At 51.3% G+C, this 21,162-nt stretch overlaps 1 protein-coding gene across 1 annotated transcript; it reads right to left on the reverse strand.

Moving 5' to 3' along the window:
• Positions 1-9,042: 9,042 nt before the first annotated feature.
• znf831 (zinc finger protein 831) lies at positions 9,043-19,232 on the reverse strand. The gene is made up of 7 exons (XM_030374664.1): positions 19,127-19,232; positions 18,556-18,735; positions 13,175-17,150; positions 12,710-12,748; positions 10,955-11,133; positions 9,592-10,290; positions 9,043-9,219 (listed from the first exon to the last, which is right to left on the reverse strand). Exons 3-7 carry the CDS (start codon positions 17,094-17,096, stop codon positions 9,043-9,045), a joined length of 5,016 nt encoding a protein of 1,671 aa, XP_030230524.1. The 5' UTR covers positions 17,097-17,150; positions 18,556-18,735; positions 19,127-19,232.
• Between the last annotated feature and the right edge of the window lie 1,930 nt (positions 19,233-21,162).

The following is a 21,162-nucleotide window of genomic DNA, read 5'->3' on the forward strand; positions in this document are numbered from 1 at the left end:
TATTACATTTTCTCTTCTGGATTTCTGTAGCAGAAGCAGCGCCCCTTATGGGCCTGGCATGTGTACTACAGCGTTTCTACAGATCTACCCGTCCATGGTTTCGCTTGACTTCGTCTTCACGGAGATACTCCGAAACCGGATAGATCGAAACCGTAACGGTTTAGCCCGTTTCGGCTTCGTGTGGACGGGGCCTCAGTGAGCACAGCCTCTCCTTCGAGAGAGTGAAGGATATTGGATATATTGGATATATATTGAATATATCCAATATATATTTTCGATATATTGAATATATACTGTATATACTGGATATATTCAATATCCAGCAAATTTAGCCTGCCATATTCATCACCCCACTCCTATTTCTTGTTTGCAAAGTCTGAGAAACGTATTGAGTGTTGAGTGTTGAGTGTTACTGAAAAGACAACATTTTCTTCATTATGAAGTCTTCGGCTTGGAACTTCAGGTGACCTTTCTCCAATTATCACGAGAGTTTAGGTGAGTGACAGCTCACAGGCCTGTGGTGGCCTGTGAAGGATATTGGATATATTCAATATATATTCAATCTATTCAATATATATTTTGGATAAATTGAATATTTAATATATATATATATATACTGGATATATTCAATATCCAGCCAATTTAGCCTGCCATATTCATCACCCCCTTCCTATTTCTTGTTTGCAAAGGCCACTGGATGTGACTGTAGAAATTTCAGATGTGTAGTCACAACAGGGGACATTTGGCGGGGGGGGGGTTGTATTCTGGCAGGCAATTTAGCCTGCCGTATTTCAACCCCCCCTCCTATTTCTTGTTTGCAAAGTCCGAGACACTTGACATTTTTTGGGGTTACATCGTTAGGCCACTGGATGTGACTGTAGAAATTTCAGATGTGTAGTCACAACAGGGGACATTTGGCAGGTGGGGGGGGGGGGCGTTGTATTTTGACAGCCAATTCATGCCGGTGTAAGTACCATATTGGCTCGGCTACCAGATCGGCTCGGGGTCCGTCGTCTGCTGATTACGTTACACAATATCATTGGCTGTACGCTTGAATGGGCGTAGGCTACATTGTGATTGGCTGCTAAGGGACAGTTGTGATTGGCTGTTTTGTGCTGTAGCTCTGGCTGTCGTCATAGCAACCACAGCGAGCACATGTGTGAGCGCGAGTAGGTCTGTCTAGTTTCGGTTTGTGTTGCCAGATTGGGCATATGTCCCGTTTGTCCAGCCTAACGTGATTCAAAGTAGCCAAATCAGGCTGAAAATGTGCCCAATCTGGCAACACGGACGGCTTATCTTAACAGCCAAGATGATTCCGAGGGTTGTTTTGTTTTTAGAAGAAAACTATCCATACAGATAGGTTGGGAATGGTCTATGTTCAAAATGAAAGATCATTACAGGCTCTTTAATTTAAGCCATAAAAGACCTTATTGCTGTAGATAGCGTATTGTGTGACGTAATCAGCAGACGACGGACCCCGAGCCGATCTGGTAGCCGAGCCAATATGGCACTTACACCGGCAGAATTACTCACTCATTCAAAATGCTCCCAGTGTTGACGCCTACCATGTCAATATAATGAACAGTACATGTTATGAATATGTGTATGGATGTACATATGTATGTATGCATGAAGTAATTGCAATTAACAACTTCTGACTTTGAGGAATATTCTAGAATAGACTTCCTTTCAGAAATACTATGTAACATCAACAGATATCAAAGTTGAACACACATTACATTAATGAGCCCTAACTGTTCCCTGCAGAAAAAACCCACACCTTTGTAAAATAGCCACAATGTCTTGTGGCCAAAACTAGAAGACAAGAAGTAAAGTTTGGTGCAAGTACAAAAGTAGTGTATACAATTAAATTTTTTTGTGATAATAACCTGACGGTAATGAATACGAAGGATGCCAAGAATAGGTTTCAAGCGCAGAGCATAATAGAATGTTTATTAACACAATTCCCAAGAAGGAGGCTGGAGATGGGTCAAGGGACAGGCAGGAGGTCATACACAGGAAATCTGATGGGTTTGATCGGAGACTACGTTAGTCAGGCTAACAGGTCGATGCACAGGTAATCCATTATATATAGGTAATATTAAAAAAAGGCACAGTACGGTTGTGTTGAAAACAAACAGTATATATTCAATATATCAACAATATATATTGGATATATTCAATATATATCCAATATATCCAATATCCTTCACTCTCTCGAAGGCTAGGCTGTGCTCACTGAGTCTGTACCTAGTAAAGGATTTCCTTAGTTTTGGATCAGTCATTGTTAAATGTGCTTTCCAGGGTAGGCTACCAAGATGTTGTAAAAATTAATATGAGTAAATAACATAATGCATAAATGTATTCATTATCGTTAAGCAAGTCAGAACTGAAGCGCTTTGAGGGTGCCCATCGAAAATCTCAATTTTGAGGGGATGTTAGCCCTCCCCCTACCTCTTAAGCTACCTTTAAACTGGTATTGGGAGATGGCTCCACGGCGCGTGAACGCGCAACCTCGAGGGCTAGGGCTGAGATTTTGAAGCGAGCCAAGTAATGGGATTCAACCTTAGGCTGCAGACCGAGGTGGATACTGGTCCCTTGTAATGACCGCTAATGGGGTCTTGAAGGTGTCGGCGCGCAGTGCGGATCGTGTGCAGCACGCAGACTCAGATTTCGCAAATCAACAAAGCAATTTACACCAAATGTGTAGTGTAGCCTACGTTAAATAGTTTGACACTATCGCACATAGAAGGCACGACAATCTGTGTACCCCAGTAATGTGTATAAGGCTATTGAGTTTGGCATAAGAATGACAAAGTTACAGACATGATGAAGACACATATAATATTAGTCCTTTGAGGAGAAGAATGTGACACATTTGTTAACATCGTTTTGGCAGCCTTGGACTCAATGGAATGACCCTGTATTTAGTTTCCATGGCAACTGCAATCTAATTTTGGTCCTCATCATCTTGCTTTAAATTGGAGGTCAGCATAATGACACCTGGAAGCAATTCATGACAAATTAGTGGAATAAATAATAACAAAGGCAGCATTATATAATGGCAGTTAGAGTTGGAATTAGTAGTCGAAATTGTGCTTAATTTGGATATGATGATAATGGTGGTGATGAGGACGATGATGCTGGGGGGAGGTTAATGATAATGATGATTAGTATCATTATTAATATCATAATAATAATAATAATAATACCGTTAACAGAGTAGTAGTAGTATTTTTATTATCTTTGAAATCCTTCTGTCGCTTCTATAAATAACATTTGAGAATGATATTAGAAATGTGTGTTACACACTGAGTGACAGCCCTCAGCCCAGCAAACAAACCGTATGATAAAGAAATAGGTTGAGGAGAGGAGGTGAACCCGCAGCCATGGGTTCAGGCTTATCACCCGCCAATCCCATCTGGAGGGAATCCATCTCTGGTATTAGTCTCTTCTGGACGTCTACATTCATCAAGGAGGCCGGCTAACAAGACACTGGGAATGCTGCGGTTTAGCTTTAAACTGATCCTGTGTGCAGATGGAGGGGAAATGCAACATCTAACCACACACGCGCACACGCACGCACGTACAAGTACACACACACACACACACACACACACACACACACACACACACACACACACACACACACACACACACACACACACACACACACACACACACACACACACACACACACACATATATACTTTCACATTCACAGATGCATGGACACACACACACACACACATACATTCACAAACACCCATGCACGGACACGCACATGAATCCATTGACACACACACAAACACACACACACACACATACATTCACAAACATATATACGGGCACACAAACATTCACAAACACATACACAAACACACACATGAATCAATACACACACACACACACACACACCATATCCTGTACCTGTTATAGATCACAGTCGACAGCGGCATACCTGCACATCCCCATAGGTGTGCAGGAGATGTCTGTCTGTCTGTCTGGCAGGATGGGGGCAGGCGAGGGGAACCTACCTCTGGTCTGAAGGACGAGGCGGTCATCCAATCTCTGCTCTATCTTAAACTGCATAAAAGATCTAGACCTAATAATATCATAATCCGAATGAACATATCTTATCGGATCACATTAGCTGTCATAATGTCTCATTAGGTCCACATCATCGTGAGGGTAAATGCTCCACCTCCCACTGTAGAAGATGACCTTTGACCTGTCATCAGAGTCCCGCCGGGCCCTGTCCCCCGGGATGAACGGATTCCATCTCAGTGTTTCATATCGTCGTATTAACCTTCTGAATTAACGCCTAATTGCATGTCATTTTAGAAAGCCCCTTCGGCTGGCAGTTAGGACACAAGGATTGTAGGTAGTAGGAAACGAATAACACAGAGGAGCAACGCAAACATCTTCCCAACTCATCATGGGTAGCTGCTCGGGAGGAGAGAGCTGCTGCTCACATTGCTCCAGGTGGGCGGATTGGCTCCTTCTTCTGCTTCTCATTTGTTTCGACCAATCATGGCGCAGGAGGCGGGGTCTGTAAGCACCTAATTGGCTATTAACAGCAAACATAAACTCGGCCAGCAGTGTCGATCTCTAAATAAGTGTCAGAAAATGTTTCAAGTCAACATCGTACCCTTGTTGAAAGCCTCGTCCACGCGTAAATTGCCGTTCTCCGGTAGAACATCTCTGTAACCAAACAGGAACAACACGGTTTTGGTTCGCCGCCCCAGGCCCTGTCCGTCTCCTGCCAGACGCTCTGCTAGAACACAGTGGGGCCGCTGGGTCCACCTTATTCCTAATGTTCTCCTGCTGAATGCTTTTCAGCGGTTGGAGTTGGCCTTTTGATCAATCAGACAATATTTCCAAAACGTTATATGTTCCAGGCGTCCGTGTTTCAGAGAGGCCGTGTCATCCCAGGACGGGACGAGGCCACGGTCCTGAGTGGGGGGGCAGAGGGTGAGCTCCGCCTCCACAGACCGCCCCCCTAACCTCCCTCTGCCCACAGCGTTGTGCCAGCAGAGCTCTGGATGTGTGTGCTATTAACCGGTAGAGCTGAGCAGATGATTGCATATTGAAAGCGCTTCCGTTCTCTTCCACCTTAACTCCCGGATCGCTGTTCTGCCCTCGTGGCTTAACGCGTGGGCTCTGTCGGCGTCTCTAGAGGTGTGTACCCCCAGCTGCATTCACTTGCTATGATTCAGTTCAGTGTGGTTATTTAGATCCGAGACAGATCCAGATTCTAGGTTCCAGATGCATCCATTATCCTCCCGAGGTCTTAATGGCCTCTCCTCCTTCGGGCCGAGTCACTTCCTGCAATGTGATGACTAGACACATTAACTTAATTACCCATAACCATTGAAAGTCCCTCTTTCACCGCAACAAATTAAGTGTCTGTGTGTGCGCCCAAAGACAGGCAGCTGTGAGCCGGACCTGGATGTGTAGCGTGTCTCACTTGGGCGCTTGTGTTGTCACGTGTGTTCCAGATGGGCTGGACACCAAACTAACAACCGAAAGAGAAGAGGAGGTCGGAGGAGTTCCGTGATCGCTTGAAGATGGTCTCACTGGTTATGAGTCTTCGGCCTTTCATACAATTTTGTGTGTGTGTGTGTGTGTGTGTGTGTGTGTGTGTGTGTGTGTGTGTGTGTGTGTGTGTGTGTGTGTGTGTGTGTGTGTGTGTGTGTGTGTGTGTGTGCTGAATATTTGTTCTTATGTGTGGGTGGGTGCTCATATTTCATATTTTGCCCACAGCTTTGCTGTAGCTGCATATCATTTATTGCAAGTTATTACATGTGTTTGACACCTAGCTATCATTATGAAGAACACATGTAGTAGATTACTCTTGGGATCGGAAGCAGCAGTGTGATGTTTTAATTGTTGTCACTTCAGCCAGACGGCTGCCTTCGATAAAGGAGATGATCTCCGTGTAATCAGAAGTGTGTGTGGATCCTATTCAAGCTTTTCCTCCACATGTAAATTAAGGCTGTACTTGGTGGCATGTTATTTCATGTAACTGCTCACTTATTGAAACGGTTGAGACATTGCCGCTGGACAGGCAGTGAAGATGAGGTTTTAGATGAAGGAGGGTTAAGCTTGGGTTAAACTTCAACTATTAGCTTAAGGTTGGTTAACTCTCGGTTTTGTTCTGTCTCTCTCTCTCTTTGAACTCATCCCGAAGAAGATGTTATTATGAGATGTTATCACATGCAATTATATTTAAACCACTATGTTATATATAAATGATTGCATCTATAAGTATTTATATCCATAATCACTTCACTAACATGTCAGAAAATGATTTTATCCTGGCAATCAAAGGATCTAAAGATCACTGACCGCGCAGCAGCTGCTGTCAGGGAGACTCTCCTGAACGGTAGGATGAGAGCGGGCGCTCCAGCGTGGAGGGATTCGTGAGGATAACCAACCCCTCTTCCTACCGAGGGGATGCAGACGGTAACCCTGCTCTGAGGTCTGGTAACCATCCAGGTCATATAAACCTGCGTCTCTATTTTCTGTTATTGGCTGAGGTGTTCCTCGTAGCCAACACCCCGTCCGCTCTCACCTCAGACCTGATCCTTGGTGTGCGGCCTCGGATCAGACTTCAAACCTTTTGAGTTGGCCAGCTCCTCAACCAAACGATACAAAATTATTTATCAAAGGTTTTATTCCTCTATATCGAACGGTGCTAACGTGGCAAACTGTTGGCTGAACTCTGGTCCAGCATCACTTTGAGATGAGTTAGCTGTAGCCACCGGACCCCCTCCCCAACCTCTAGTGAGTGTTTTATCAATGAGAGGAACTACTACAGCATAGTGCTCGGCCAAGGCCGGAAGGCAGAAGGTTAGCAGAGAACAGAGTTAACAGACGAGGCCTCCCAAAGTACATTCTGGAACTTCATCGTAATTCAGCTGTGAAGGAGGTTGTGGAGCGTGAGCTGGCAACAGACAGCGGTCTGCGAAGTGTCTCTTAGACTTCTTTACATCATCAATCACTTTGCTTTTTTTTTTTATCTGTGTGACCTTTCAACTCTTTCAAAGTTTATAGGATGGGTGTGGAGTTCTCTGGAGACAATGTATAGAAATATTGATGAAGAATCCCTGTTCCCTCACTGGGCAAGTTATATACAATTTACTTTAGGTTTCTGTGAGTATCGTGGTCGAGTTGTGGTGAGAGGGGCCAAAGCTGTGATGATCTGATCTTCCTCCCCTGGCCAGGAGCTCTGTCCAGGAGCTCTGATAGTCACTGCTGGACTCCAGCATCGCCAACATCTGCTTCAGGAGCAACGTGTGGGGCTCAGGGTTCACTGCCCGGGAGCAGAACCAGCTCAACCCCCACCCGGCAAATTGAGCTGTCGTCACGTTCAAACTGACAAATGCTCCTCCCCGTCAGACCGATGTGTTCTCCAGCTTGTTATTCCTCCGCTAAGAGCAGAGAGCGTTCAGATAGAGTGATGCTGGCTAGACGTTTTGACGGCTAACCCTATATAGGTCAGCCTGGTTTGAATGCACACATGCTCATATGCACAGTGAAATACACACACGCAGGCATGCACACACACACACACACACACACACACACATGCACACACATGCAGAGGCTTAGGGTTGTAACTGTATATTTAGCTTTGTGGTAATATTAAATGAAGAGGCCAGGGCTGAGGCCTCTCTTATGTGAAACAGAGTTTAGCACATGACTAGTCATTTTTTCAAAATAACTAAATCCTGCCTGAGCTACAGACCTTCATCAAAGCATGTCCGCGAGGAGGTCGACTCATACATAACTCTCATGCCTCACAGTTTGTGGCTATGAGAAAAATATTCTCTAGGATTTTGAAAAGGGTTATTCTGGTACAATTTTACTTAACGGACACACAGAGAAGACCTACGTCTCACAAAGTCGTCGTACAAAAACCAACCAAATGAAAACCTGTTGATTGGAGACATTCTTTATTACGATCCACCTGTTAGATCCCTGAAGTGCTGACAGACTTAACCCAGAACATAGCGAACCTAAACCCACAGATACAAACACACACGGTGTGAAACTCCCACGCGCAGTCATCATGACTCAGAGTCAACACACCGACTCAGCGACAGATGCTGGGGCCAGGAATAAGAATAAGTGTGATTCAGCAGCAGTGCTCACATCACCCCCCCCCCCCGCGGCGCTGGCTGGCTCCTCTGCCTGTTGACGGACGGGATCCCCGTCCCCGCCAAAGCACCAGGTGAGTTCTTGTCCAGGTATGTTAAACACGCCCACTTCCCATGTGGCTTTGTTCAGCCAATCACAGTCATGCTGACTCACGTCTGGCTAAGATGTATTTTAAGTTTCTCCCCCAGGTTGGGTGATTGACAGCAGATGAGAGGTCTGATTCACACACACAGGTGGTGTTTGGCGGGGGAGGCTTCCTGTGTGTGTGTGTGTGTGTGTGTGTGTGTGTGTGTGTATGTGTGTGTGTGTGTGTGTGTGTGTTTGTGTGCGAGGGAGACATTAGCGGGAGAAAGCTGGAATGTCTTTTTTGATTGATGAATGAGGTTTATTTTAGTGGCCTGTGACCAGACGTTAAGATGTTCCCATTAAAGTTATGTATGTCTGTGTGTATTTTTTGTGTTTTGTGTGTTTGTGTGATTGTGTGATTGTGTGTCATGTGCGCCTGAGGGACACACTTGTGTTTGCAAAGGTAAAATTGAGTGCACAGATGCACGCAGGGGCCTTAACTCTTTCTGTCCTCCCTCCCCCCCCTCTCCCTCTCTCTATCTCTCCCTCTCTCTCTCTCCATTTTTCTCTCTCCCTCTCTCTCTCCTCCCTCTCTCTCTCCCCTCCCTCTCTCTTGTCCCCCCCCCTCTCTCTCTCTCTCTCTCTCTCTCCCCCTCCCTCTCTCTTGTCCCCCCCCTCTCTCCCTCTCTCTCTCCTCTCTCTCTCTCCCTCTCTCTCCTCCCTCCCCCCCTCCCCCTCTCTGTCTCTCTCCCCCTCTCTCTCCCCCTCCCTCTCTCTTGCCCCCCCCCTCCCTCCCCCCTCCCTTTGTCCTTAGAGCTCTATGATCAGCTTTCCTTCATCGTCGTCGTCGCTGCTGCTCTCCCCCCCCTCCCCCTGGCAGAGGGGGGGCAGCGGCCACACCATGGCGGCAGTGGCCCCCCCCATGAACTGGTGTCCCCCGAGACCGGCCTCAGAGAACACCGACTCCTCCTCCTCCTCCTCCTCCTCCTGGAGGTGGTGTTGGTATCTGCTGCTGGGGTACCCTTCTCCCCCTCCTCCCCCTTCTCCTCCTCCCCCTCCTCCCCCTTCTCCCCCTCCTCCCCCTCCCCCTCCTCCCCCTCCTCCTCCCCCTCCCCCTCCCCCTCCTCCCTCGAGAGGGTTCCCACAGTGCGTCTCCCCCCCTCCCCCTGCCCCCCCCGCCCCGCTGAGTCTAGCGCCCGTGAGCGTGCAGGGCGGCCAACCGTGCCCCCCCCCCCCCTGCTCCGCCCGGGCCCCGCCCCCACCCCCGCTGGGGTCGGGGGCGGGGCGGGGCGACAGGGGGGGGTGAGGGGCGTATACGGGGGAGTGTGTGGGGGCGGGGCTCTGGGGGGAGCAGTACACCGCCGTGTCGGAGCAGTGCGTGAGCGCCGTGTGGATCCCGGCCGACACGGCCGCCCAGGTGGACCCGGGGGGGGCGGGGGGGGCGGGGGGGTTCTGGGGCCGGGGATCGGCTCGACCGGCGAGGGGGTCGGTGAGGCCAACATCCTGGTGGTCGGTTCGTCCCGAACACACCCGCCGGTCGGACACCTGGACCCACCCATCGCGGCCGACGCCCCTCTCTGAAGGCAGACCCCTGGAGGGGGCGGGGCCGGCTGTATAGTGGGCGGAGCCGGCTGTGGAGTGGGTGGAGACTGATGTATAGTGGGTGGAGCCTGGAGTAGAGTGGGCGGATCCGGTGGTATAGTGGGTGGAGCCGGCTGTAGAGTGGGCGGGGCCGGCGGTAGAGTGGGCGGGGGCTGGAGTAGATTGGGTGGAGCCTGGAGTAGAGTGGGCAGGGCCGGGTGTAGATTGGGCGGGTCCGGCTGTAGAGTAGGCGGGGCCGGCTGTAGAGTAGGCGGGGCCGGCTGTAGAGTGGGCGGGGCCTGGTGTAGAGTGGGCGGGGCTGGCCTTAGGTTCGGCAGTCAGAGTGAGTGTGACGTCACCCCCAGCAGGTACGAGGGGGGGAAGGGGCGTCCCATTGGTGGGCCCCGCCCACAGGCCGCTAGACATTCCGTGGGGGGTCCGGGGCCGTGGGAGGGCGGGAGGGTCCTCCTCCACCTCCTGAGGAGAGAGCACACCAGGGGAGAGTATCACCGCCGTCAGCTGTTTGATTGGTGGACTGGTTCCTCCCTGTCGACGGCCCTCGGTTCCCCGGTCAGAACGTCCGATCTGCGCTCTGAGTTCTGTGATAGCACCTGACCGGAGGGGTCAAGGGCGCTGGCCTCAAAGACCATCATAAGAATGTTGTCTCTGGGAGTTACTTCAAATGGATAGGACACTTCAATTCATAGATCGTTTTTACTCGTTTTTACTACTTTGAATGAATGTTGCAGAGCACAATGTAGAAAAAACTTTTTTGTTATTGAAACTCATGAGTTGCATGATTCCAATTAGTTTTTACACCCAATAAAGCCCCTACATTAGATCAAAGTAACTGCATTTGATGTGCAGTAACTTTTCTACCGTTTTTCTCCATGAATGAAGGAGTTGGCAAATTGTCATTCCTTCCCCTTTTCCCAGAGAATGTTTGATACTCGATACTCATCCTTGAAGCGCACAGACAGTCACGCCTGCAGAGCATGTATGTCTTTACTTTAAACCGATAAAACCCTCCAACCTCGTGTTAGAAATCACCCCCTTGCAACTGTCTGGGATTACCCCCCCCAACCTCCTCAACCTGGATCTTCCTGGTCTGACCATGACCCCCCCACCCTCCCCGGCTAACCTCCACACTCTGCTGATCCATCTCCCGCGCCCCCCCCTGGCTGTTCCTCTCCGCCGCGGCCCCAACGCTGTCTGGCAGCCCGGGGGAACTCCTGCCCCGCCGGCTCTCTGGAGCCTTCTGGTTGGTGAGCCCTCCTGCCGGCGGGGGCCCTCCATGGGAAGGCCCTCCATGGGAAGGCCCTGGGGATGGAATCAAGGGATGTTTGGTTAGCATTGTCCCTCTACGTTTGTAGTCTCGGTTGCTCTCGCTCCCTCTTTCTCTCTCCCTCTTCTTCTCTAACTATATGTGTACCACTTTCTCCCTCTAGCGATATGTCTCTATCTCGCTCTTTCTTTCCCTCTCTCTTTCTCTCTCAATCCCTCTCCTTCTCTAACTATATGTCTCCCTCTTTCTCTTGCTACCTCTCTCTCTTTCTCTCTCTCTCTCTCTCTCTCTCTCTCTCTCTCTCTCTCTCTCTCTCTCTCTCTCTCTCTCTCCCTCTCTCTTTCTCATTTTACCTGGCATAAAAGAAATTAAATCAGATTACCGTTTTAAGACAGTGGTAACTGCACCTATTATCTTGTCAACGCCAGAAAGAGCAGATTGTTGTTGGAGGATAACCAGTGACCTCCCATACCGAGGAGATGTATGCAGACATCTACTGCTGCTGTTAATGTGACCCTCCCATAAAGAAATACACAAGCCTGGCTAATATCCGTTGAGGTCATTATTTAGCCTAAATCTTCCTTATAACTACAGTCCACCCTGTCCTTGTATATTATCATTGGTGTACTGCAAGTCAGTGTCCAAAAAAAACATCAAACCTTTGGCCCCCCACCTCCTCAACAGAAGTTTGACATTTTATGTCAAATTTTATTTTATGACTTACGAGCGGCGCTGATACAGCGGTATGCAGGAGGCGTAGCAAGTGTTCATTTGTGTGAGACCGCACTGTTCTAGTGTGTCTGTTGGGTGAACTTTGGTCAAGTGTCTAATATGAGTTAGCTGTAGCCACCGGACCCCCTCCCCAACCTCTAGTGAGTGTTTTATCAATGAGAGGAACTACTACAGCACAGCGCTCGGCCAAGGCCAGAAGGCAGAAGGTTAGCAGAGAACAGAGTTAACAGACGAGGCCTTCAGGTTTGGCTGCAGCAGCTCTCCCAAAAGTACAACATAGTTCAGCTGTGAAGGAGGCGGTGGTTGCGGTGAGCAGGCAACAGACAGCGGTCATGTCTTCTTTACCTCTGGAATCACCAATTTTTCTTAAATCTGTGTGACCTTTTACCAGAGGTTTACAGAGACGGAGATATCAGATTGCACCCATCAATCCACAAACTGCATACTGACATGATTAACCTGCAGCCTCTGGACACATTCTGTGGCATGCTTTGAATTACATCTGCTATCAACTAGTGCCATCTTGTGGATGATGAGCATTACAATCTTAAGAAAAGGTATGTTCATGGTCTGTTATGGCAGATTTTGCAAAACTTCACAGAAAAAGTTTTTGTATATCTTTTGTTCTTCTGTTGGCAACTAAAGTCGTTTCTTGGCCCTAGTATTATTTTTTACACCAAACACTCCCTCCCACCCCATCCCAATTGGCCCCCGGCATGTAAACAATCCTAACCATTGGGGAAGAGTTCCGTATTGGACGCCATTTTGGAAAGAATAACAAGAAGAACAGACGGAGGCCGTTGATTGGCTGTGACCAGAACACGAGGCAGTGACACTCAGTTGGATTCTACCTTTGAAGAACTCGTAAAGGAAACGTACCTGGGGGCTGTGGTTGGGGGAGGTCCGCCAGCGAGGCGGCTGAGTCCCAGACAGCGCCGCGGTGTGGAGGCGTTGAGGGGATCAGAGGCCCAGCCGGGCCGCGGTGTGGAGGCGTTGAGGGGATCAGAGGCCCAGCCGGGCCGCGGTGTGGAGGCGTTGAGGGGATCAGAGGCCCAGCCGGGCCGTGGCCGGCCTCACCGTGCCTGAAGAGCTGCAGAGGTGTGTATGAGAGGCCCGGTCCAGGGTCCACCAGGTCGTCATCACCACCAGCTCCACCTCGACAATCACCACCACAACCACTACCACCACCTCCTCCACCACCCCAATCCCCTCCACCTCCACCTCCACAATCACCACCACCACCGCTACCACCACCTCCACCACCACCCCAATCCCCTCCACCTCCATCTCCGACTCCACAATCACCACCACCACCACCACCACCACCTCCACCTCCACCTCCACCACCCCCACCCCCACACACAGGCAGGTCGACTGTCACCTCCGCTGAAGCCCTGCAGCATTCGTTGTTGACTTCTGGGAGCAGTGACGCCCCGTCCCAAGGGTGGGGGGCGACGTGGCTGGCCTCCGCTTGGGTCCAGGCCCATGCCCCGCCATCCCTACCCTGAGAGGCGCTGGGTCGGTCCTTGAGCGTAGCCGTCACTTCTTCCACGGTACAGGTTATTGCCCTTCGACTTAGAGGAGTGTGTTGGCTTGCTTGGCTTCCTTCCTGTATGAATCCACCAGGGAGCAGAGAGGTCACCTCCCCCAGTTCTGCAGCATTAAGACCAGCTGAGACCGAATGGGCGGGTTCCCCTTTTAGTATCCTTGTGTCAGGCTTCGCCGCTTTAGGCGAGGCCTCGGTGCGGCCTGTGCCACATCTGCTTTCTGCAGCTGTGTTGTGGTTAGAATCACTGTTTGGGTGAACGAGGGGTTGAAGAGACCGAGAGACATCGACGATACCTGATGCCGGAGACTGACTGACACCTGCCTGTCCCATAGAGTTCAGAATGACGGACTGCAGATCTGAAGGTGGGGGCGCAATGTTTTCCACCTCCCTTTGATCACAGGTTGATTGATGGGCCCTTTTCCCCCTGCAGGTTTCTGCAGGCCCAATTAAGCGGGGGGCAGGAGTCTGGGGGGTTTTCTCTGATGTACCCGCCTGCTTCTTCACCCGTGGCTCGATGAGAGCCAGCTGCTCGTCAGATATGATCTGCAGACAAATCTGGAGGTCGGCCGTCTGGACGTGGAACACCGTCCGAAAGGGGTCCAGCTGCCCAGCCTCAAACGGCCCCATCTGACGGGGGGGCTCGGCCAACGGGTGCCCACCAGACCCTGCGTCCCCTCGAGTCGACTGTCCCAAAGAGGGGAGTGACCGTAAGGGGTCCAGGAGGGGCGGATCCAGCCGGGGACCTTGGGAGAAATTGGTGAGGGTCGTGGAGGTGGACGATGACAGAATCGCTGAGCGGCTGTTCGGTCTCGCTGTAGTTGAGGCCGTAATGGATCGGTTTGGCAGTAAAGGTCTGGCTAAGCAGGCGGCATGGGGGGCCATGACGGGTTTAAAGGCTGAGGCCTGGATTACAGTCGGGGAGCATAACTCTTTAGGATGGCTACGCATTGTGGCAGTGGCTGTGGTGATGGTTGTGCAATGTCTCTGAGTTAGCGCCCGCGCCGGCCTCCCCCAGGGAGTTCCACCTGGTACGAAGGATTCACACACGTTCTCCGTCTGTGTGGAGTTTCTGGCCTCTGTGCTTTGCGGATATCCTGAATGCACGTAGGGTTGCGGAGTAAATTCGCTCCCAGAGGACGTTGTGTTTCCGCTGCTGGGTAAGAAGTGTGGATGATCAGAAGTAGAGGAGACACCCGTGAGGCCGTAGTCAACGTTTTGTTTTTTTGACACTTTGACAGTGTGCAGTGAGGGCGTAGATCTGGTTTCAGTGGTGGTGGGGATCTTGAGTTGATACTTTGGCAGGAAGCTAGGCTTGGCGGAGGAGAGGAGAGAAACGGAAGAATGAGGTTTTACAGATGTTTGCACATTTGATGCACCGATGCACGGAGCCACAAGGCCTATCCCGAGCCGATTAAGTCTTTGATCCAAACGCAGGCTAACCTGACAAATGTTTGTATTCTGTGTGGGGAAAACGTCAAGAAGGGAGGAGGAGGGGTTGTTTATTGTGTTGTGGTCTGCTGCCGTTCTTGAGGGATTTACTACTGTACTGTCATGGGTTCGTTGCTTTTTCCTGTCTGAAGGAATGTGGGCCCTCTGAGGTGGTGAGATGGAGTGAGCGTGTTTCTCTTTGCCAGCATGCCTCTCTGCTGGTCGGCCCGTGACATCTGTCCTGCTTTGGTTCTCTGGCGATCTGTTCGGGGTTACATGTAGCGTGGACAAGGACGCATGACTGAGGAGTGGGGGCCTGGGAGAGCTGCACTCCTGATGAACCCTCCTGGGTTTGGGATTAAACTCCAGACCTGGAACCGGCGGGGGTTGGGCAGGCAGGCAGGACGTATGGCAGACAGCTACCCCGCCGGTGGTTAAGCCTGCTGTCGTCGTCCAATCACTGGGACTCTTCCCACTTTGGGCCATCAAACGCTCCGGCCTCGACGACGATGGATCCTCGGCAGCGGACACCACCCTACACCCGGCCTTTGTAGTGTTGTAGAGCTTCTTGAACGTGCCTCCCTTGTAGGTGTACCATTTGTTGTAGGTGAACTTCTGCGCCTTTTTCCTGGGCCGCTTTCGGTCGCTCGGCTCCCCGCCACCTCCCCCGTCACAGCTGAGGTCTCTGTTTACCGGCAGCCTCTCTGCTGACGAATGCGTGAAGAAAGGACCTTCTGCTGCGTGGTTGCAGTCCACGGCGGCCTGGCGCACCAGTGGGCGGTGGGCGGGCACCTGCTGGTCCACAGATTTGCAGGGAAAGGCCGTCGGGTGCACGGGGTTGGAGCTCCCTCTGCGGATCACGGTGACATCATCTCTGGGGTAAGAGAAGCTGCGGTTGCCCTGCTCCGGGGGCAGGAGGGCGATGCTGTAGGGCAGGGAGCTGCTCCTGCTGAGAGGGGCCTGCTCCGTGCTCGCTGAGCCGGGCGGCTGCAGGGAGCTCTGCAGCTCGGGCCTCCTGCTGCCGGGGAGCCTGGCGATCGGAGAGAGATTGTTCCGCATGTCAAAGTGAAAAGAGTCCTTGTACGTGTAGGGCAGGGGTAGGTCGATGCTGCCCTGCTTGGATAGCACCGTCTTCCGGGGCCTCATGGTCTTCAGCTTCTTGTCGTCCACCACGACGCTGTTCTCCGAGATGAGCTTGGATATGTGCTCCTCCAGTGATCTCTGCTCCCTCACAGGCACCCCGTCCCTGGGGTCCGGTCCGTTCTGGCTGCTACCAGACCAGTCGTGGTGCCCCGTGATGCACTCTGGGAGGGCGTCCATGTTGTGGTCGGTGCTCTCGCTGAAGCCTGAGTCGGTGCTCGTGTGGCTCTGGGCTTTCCCTCTCGACGCTTCACCGGGCCACTCTTTAAAGACCTGTGTGGCCGCCTGCCTCTGAAGGGGAAGGTGTCGATTTGGCGTCACACTTTGACACTTTCTGGTTTCACACTCTTTCCCTCTCACTTCCTCCTTCGCTAGGCCTGGTCTTTGAGCAGGCTCTGGCTTCTGTGTTGCAAAGCTTGTGTCGATCGTTCCCTGGACGGGGTCTCCAGTGGGGCCCCGTTCTGGGTCCGCCCCCGGTTCTGCTCTGGCTGCGTAGGAGTACTTGTTGACCTCTTCCTCCAGGCCCCCCGACTCCTCCTCGACCTGGCTGTCCAGAGAAGAGCCGCCCAGGCTGGATCCGCACCCGCTCTCCAGGCTGCCGCTGGCGCCCTGCCCCGCCTCGGCTGAGAGGCGCGCGTGAGCCTGGGTGCGCTTGTGCTTGTACAGGTTGCTCTGCGTCTTGAAGGAGACCCGGCAGGTGAGGCAGGGGTAGGGCCGCTCGCCGGTGTGGCAGCGCAGGTGCTTCTCCAGCACGCTGGGCTTCATGCAGTCCCGGCCGCAGTGCGGACACACATGCTTCCCCGCCGCCCGGGGCCTGGAGGCGGGGGCGAGAGGTGCGAGGGGGGCGGTGGGCGAGAGGCCCAGCTCCTGATGCAGGGGCTGGAGCCCGCCGGAGAGGTGCACCGTCAGGAAGGGGAGGGCGTCCTTGGTGTAGAGGGGGGGCCCGGCCAGATTGAGGGTGGCAGGCTCACGTTGGGGAGTCCCTGGAAACTGAGCCTGCGGGAACAGCTGCTGGGTGGGCAGGGGGGCGGGCACAGCTCGGATGTAAACAGCAGTCAGCGGGGCCGGGGCGTCCATCTTCCTCTCCGTCGGCACGGCAACCGAGCCGTACAACAGAGCGCTCACAGATTGTGCCTTGCCAGTCTCCATGGTAATGCCGTTGCCGCCATCGTGATGTAACCCAGCGCTGGTGAATGTGATTACCTGCAAGATAGGCAGACAGTTGGTTCAGTTAGGACCCCGTCTCTGCCTGGATTAGGGATGTGATCGGAGTGGACCTCTCTAGTGCAGCTGCACAAAAGCGATGAAGGCTCAATCAGCCGTGTGGCGATTAGAGAGGAGGAGGTGGTGAGTATTGGAATGGGGAGAATCTGGCGAGTCGTGACTCAGGACCATAATGTGAGCTGCATGTCGTCATTCATCATTCTGGCAGAGACTTGAGAAAGTGCGAAGAGATGAATGGATGTTGCACACAAAAAAGAGCTCCTTGATCATTACAGCACCACGGCAATTCACATCCAGATCATGATGTTATGTCAGTTGTGGTGAGGGGGAATTCAGATACAAGGATCGCAGTGTGCTGACGAATAAACTCTGGACGGAGCACATGGCCCTGCTGTTTTATGACAAATGCATATATTAAAATATGGGGATTTAAAAGAGATGGGAAGATAGAGATGGATAGAGGGGAGAGAGAGAGAGAGAGAGAGAGAGAGAGAGAGAGAGAGAGAGAGAGAGAGAGAGAGAGAGAGAGAGAGAGATAGGGAGAGAGAGGGAGAGGGAGAGAGAGAGAGAGAGAGAGAGAGAGGGAGAGGGAAAGAGGGAGAGGGAGAGAGAGAGAGAGAGAGAGAGGGAAAGAGGGAGAGGGAGAGAGGGAGAGAGGGAGAGGGAGAGGGAGAGAGGGAGAGAGGGAGAGAGGGAGAGGGAGAGGGAGAGGGAGAGGGAGAGAGGGAGAGAGGGAGAGAGGGAGAGGGAGAGGGAAAGAGGGAGAGGGAGAGAGGGAGAGGGAGAGGGAGAGGGAGTGAGAGAGGGAGAGGGAGAGGGAGAGGGAGAGAGAGAGAGGGAGAGGGAGAGGGAGAGGGAGAGAGATGCAGACAGACAAACTGTGAAAGTTACCCTCGCTTTAAACATTTCAACCATACCTCATCTGTCTTTTATTTACCAGGAAAATGCAAATGTGTGTTCTATGGTGTACCGTGGAAGTCACGTTGAAGTGTGCAGGTTTTGCATCATGGTCATGTCAGAGTGTTGTGGGCACAGGGCTGTACTGTTCAGTCCTTGTAGAACATAAGCACACCCACTCAAAGTTATATTCATTCATGTAGAAGATGGTTTGTCTCATCTACAAGGAAATATTCCGCTTTAATTGTACCCTGATCCTTCACACAGGCAGATAGGTGGAGGAATCCAAATCAAAAAGTTTTGAAGTTGTGAATACTATTTTGTATAAATGTTCTTTACTTGTTTAAATAAAGATTCAAAAATCTCAAAATAGTGTTAGAATAATTTTGTCTTTGACATTGGTTAGAGCGTTGTATCCATCAGAAAACGATGCTAATCACAAATCACAAGACACCAGTGTGAGCAAACCATGAGCAGAGCAACTTACCTCCTCACTAAAGTTGTCCTGGGTCCCTCAACATCCATCAGCGACAACGCAGCCTGTGGAACACCTCCTTAATGTACAAGAACAAGGTAGTCACAGCTCGGTGAATCACACACACGGATCAATGGCCTTTTGATCCTCTGCTCTGTAAGTTTTCAAACGGGCGTCTGACAGAACAGTTTCCTGTCACAAAGAAGTGGAACAAATGCAAATGAGGAAAGATGCACTGTGACAGAGTGATAAGGCAGAGCGAGAGAGCGCGCGAGGGAGAGCGCGCGAGAGAGAGAGGAGGGTGGGGGGGGTCGTGGAGATAAAGAAAAGGATGAGGCTGAGCTGGGTGAGCCGAATGAGCAACAGTCCAACAAAGACCTGCTCCACAACCACCCCAACACCAACACAAACAACATGAATGCCATGAACACGTCAACACATTGTTAACCCAAATGGATGTCAACACAGATGACATGTTTGCATAGGCACACACTGCACCTCTCAGTATTGCAGAACTGAAATTGTGAAAATACCTCCTGGATAGAGGAAGTTCCCTCGTCCCCACAGGAGGGGCAAGCCTTACCTTTCTGCCCCAACATGATGGCTCCCCTGGCTGGCTGGCTTTGACAGCAAGCAGTGGTGATCAAAATGAAGAAGCATGCGCTCTCTCCACCACCACCACCACCACCACCACCACCATCACCACCCACACACACTTCCTCCCACACACGGATCCACACAGCACGCCCACCCCGGGCACGGGAAGCCACCGTGTGGGGCACTATGTAGACTGAAGCACCACTCTTTGCATTACCATGCATTACCTCTGGATTCACCCTGGACCGTCTGCGTGGAGCGACTGTAGATTAACGTCTTGACGGTGTTGGTGCTGAGCTCCCCGTCCAACACAGCCTCAACTGCGAAACATAACTCTCTCTGCAGTGAGAGAGAAATATGGTTCTGTAGACTAGAGAGTAATTACACTGAAAAGACTCAAAAATGTCCTTGATATTACTCACTGACATTTAGAAAAACAGCATTAATGCATCCTGTGTCTGCGAGTTCAGAGCAGATGTCAGGCGCTGGACGTCCCTGGCAGAGCAGAAACTGGTATTTTATCGAAAGGCTCCTGCATGGTATTTTTGGCTGCTGTTTGCCCAAGCTTTTTCCAAATAAAGAGAACATGTATTGATCGCCTTCAGCCACAGTCATCAGTTTTATACAAAGCAACGGCGAGAAGACTTCCATTACCTCATTTTGAAAGCAACAGGTTGTTAATGCATAATGGTAGCATGGGAAATTACTAATAATCCAAGCCATAGTTAACATATATATATATATATATATATATGTATATATATATATATATATATATAAATGTATATAAACACACCGGTATATATACACAGCCAACAAGATACACCCTATCACCATATGTTTATCATATACACACCCGACCAGATCAATAACCCCACCCCCCCACGTCCCCACCTACCCCCACGTCCCCACCTACCCCCACGTCCCCACCTACCCCCACGTCCCCACCTACCCCCACGTCTCCACCTACCCCCAATCCTTGCAGGTAATAGCATCATGCAGAGGACGGCATGGTGCAGCCTGACCGGCCTTCATCTGACGGAGGAGGCGGTTGGAGCCTCCTCTTCCTCGGCCCTGGGGCCTGGCGATGGGAGCTTCCTTCAGGTGAGGCTGGCCTCACTCCACCCTCCTCCTGGCCTGAAAACAGGACTTTAAACCAGCCAATGGCGCAGGGGGCTGGGTGGGGTTTTGGGTCAGGTTAGGATACAGGTTTGTGCACCACGATGTAAGTTCCCTATTGGGTTCATCTGCTGTCACACACTGGTAATCATAACGGGATATAAACGTTAAAAGATGCAGTAGGTTTTTTTCCTCTTTTATTTTTTACAGTTGCACTGTATCCGCCATGTGTGGCAACCACATGATACTTGGCACACAAACAAATGATTTCTGTATCGCTTTTGCTGGTACAGAAACCGGTTTCCAAGGCAACTGACTGGCTGGTACGCCGATAGCATGTATTCCGTTGACATGGTAACAGGACACCTCCAACAGGCCAGTGTGTGAGGCCAGTGTGTGTGTGTGTGTGTGTGTGTGTGTGTGTGTAGTGTGCGTGCGTGCGTGCGTGCGTGCGTGCGTGCGTGCGTGCGTGCGTGCGTGCGTGCGTGCGTGCGTGCGTGCGTGCGTGCGTGTTGCGATGCACTGCGTGTGTATCAGCCTCCCCTGGCCCCTGTCAGACGGATTGCACTCTGGGGCCAGGTGAGGCTCACCTGTGGTGCGTTGAGTAATCAATGTGCAATAGAGTAAGCCCGGCATCACCACAAACACACAGAGCACCAGGTCACGCATCATTGCCGATCCACCGCCACAATAAACCGGGTTTCGAACCCGATCCCCCTGTGTCCAGACTTAACTAATCTGGAGGAGACCAGTAAAGTCACCCAGGACGCATTCAGCATGGGCAGTGCTGCGTGTAGCCAGGGCCCCCCGCTGCATGGAGCAGCACTGCCCATGCCGACGTGCTACAGGTATCGGCAATGTATTTTACACCATCATTTTCTTTCTTTATTCAACACAGATGAG

This window comes from Gadus morhua, chromosome 13 (genome assembly GCF_902167405.1).
Source record: "Gadus morhua chromosome 13, gadMor3.0, whole genome shotgun sequence".
NCBI lineage: Eukaryota > Metazoa > Chordata > Actinopteri > Gadiformes > Gadidae > Gadus > Gadus morhua.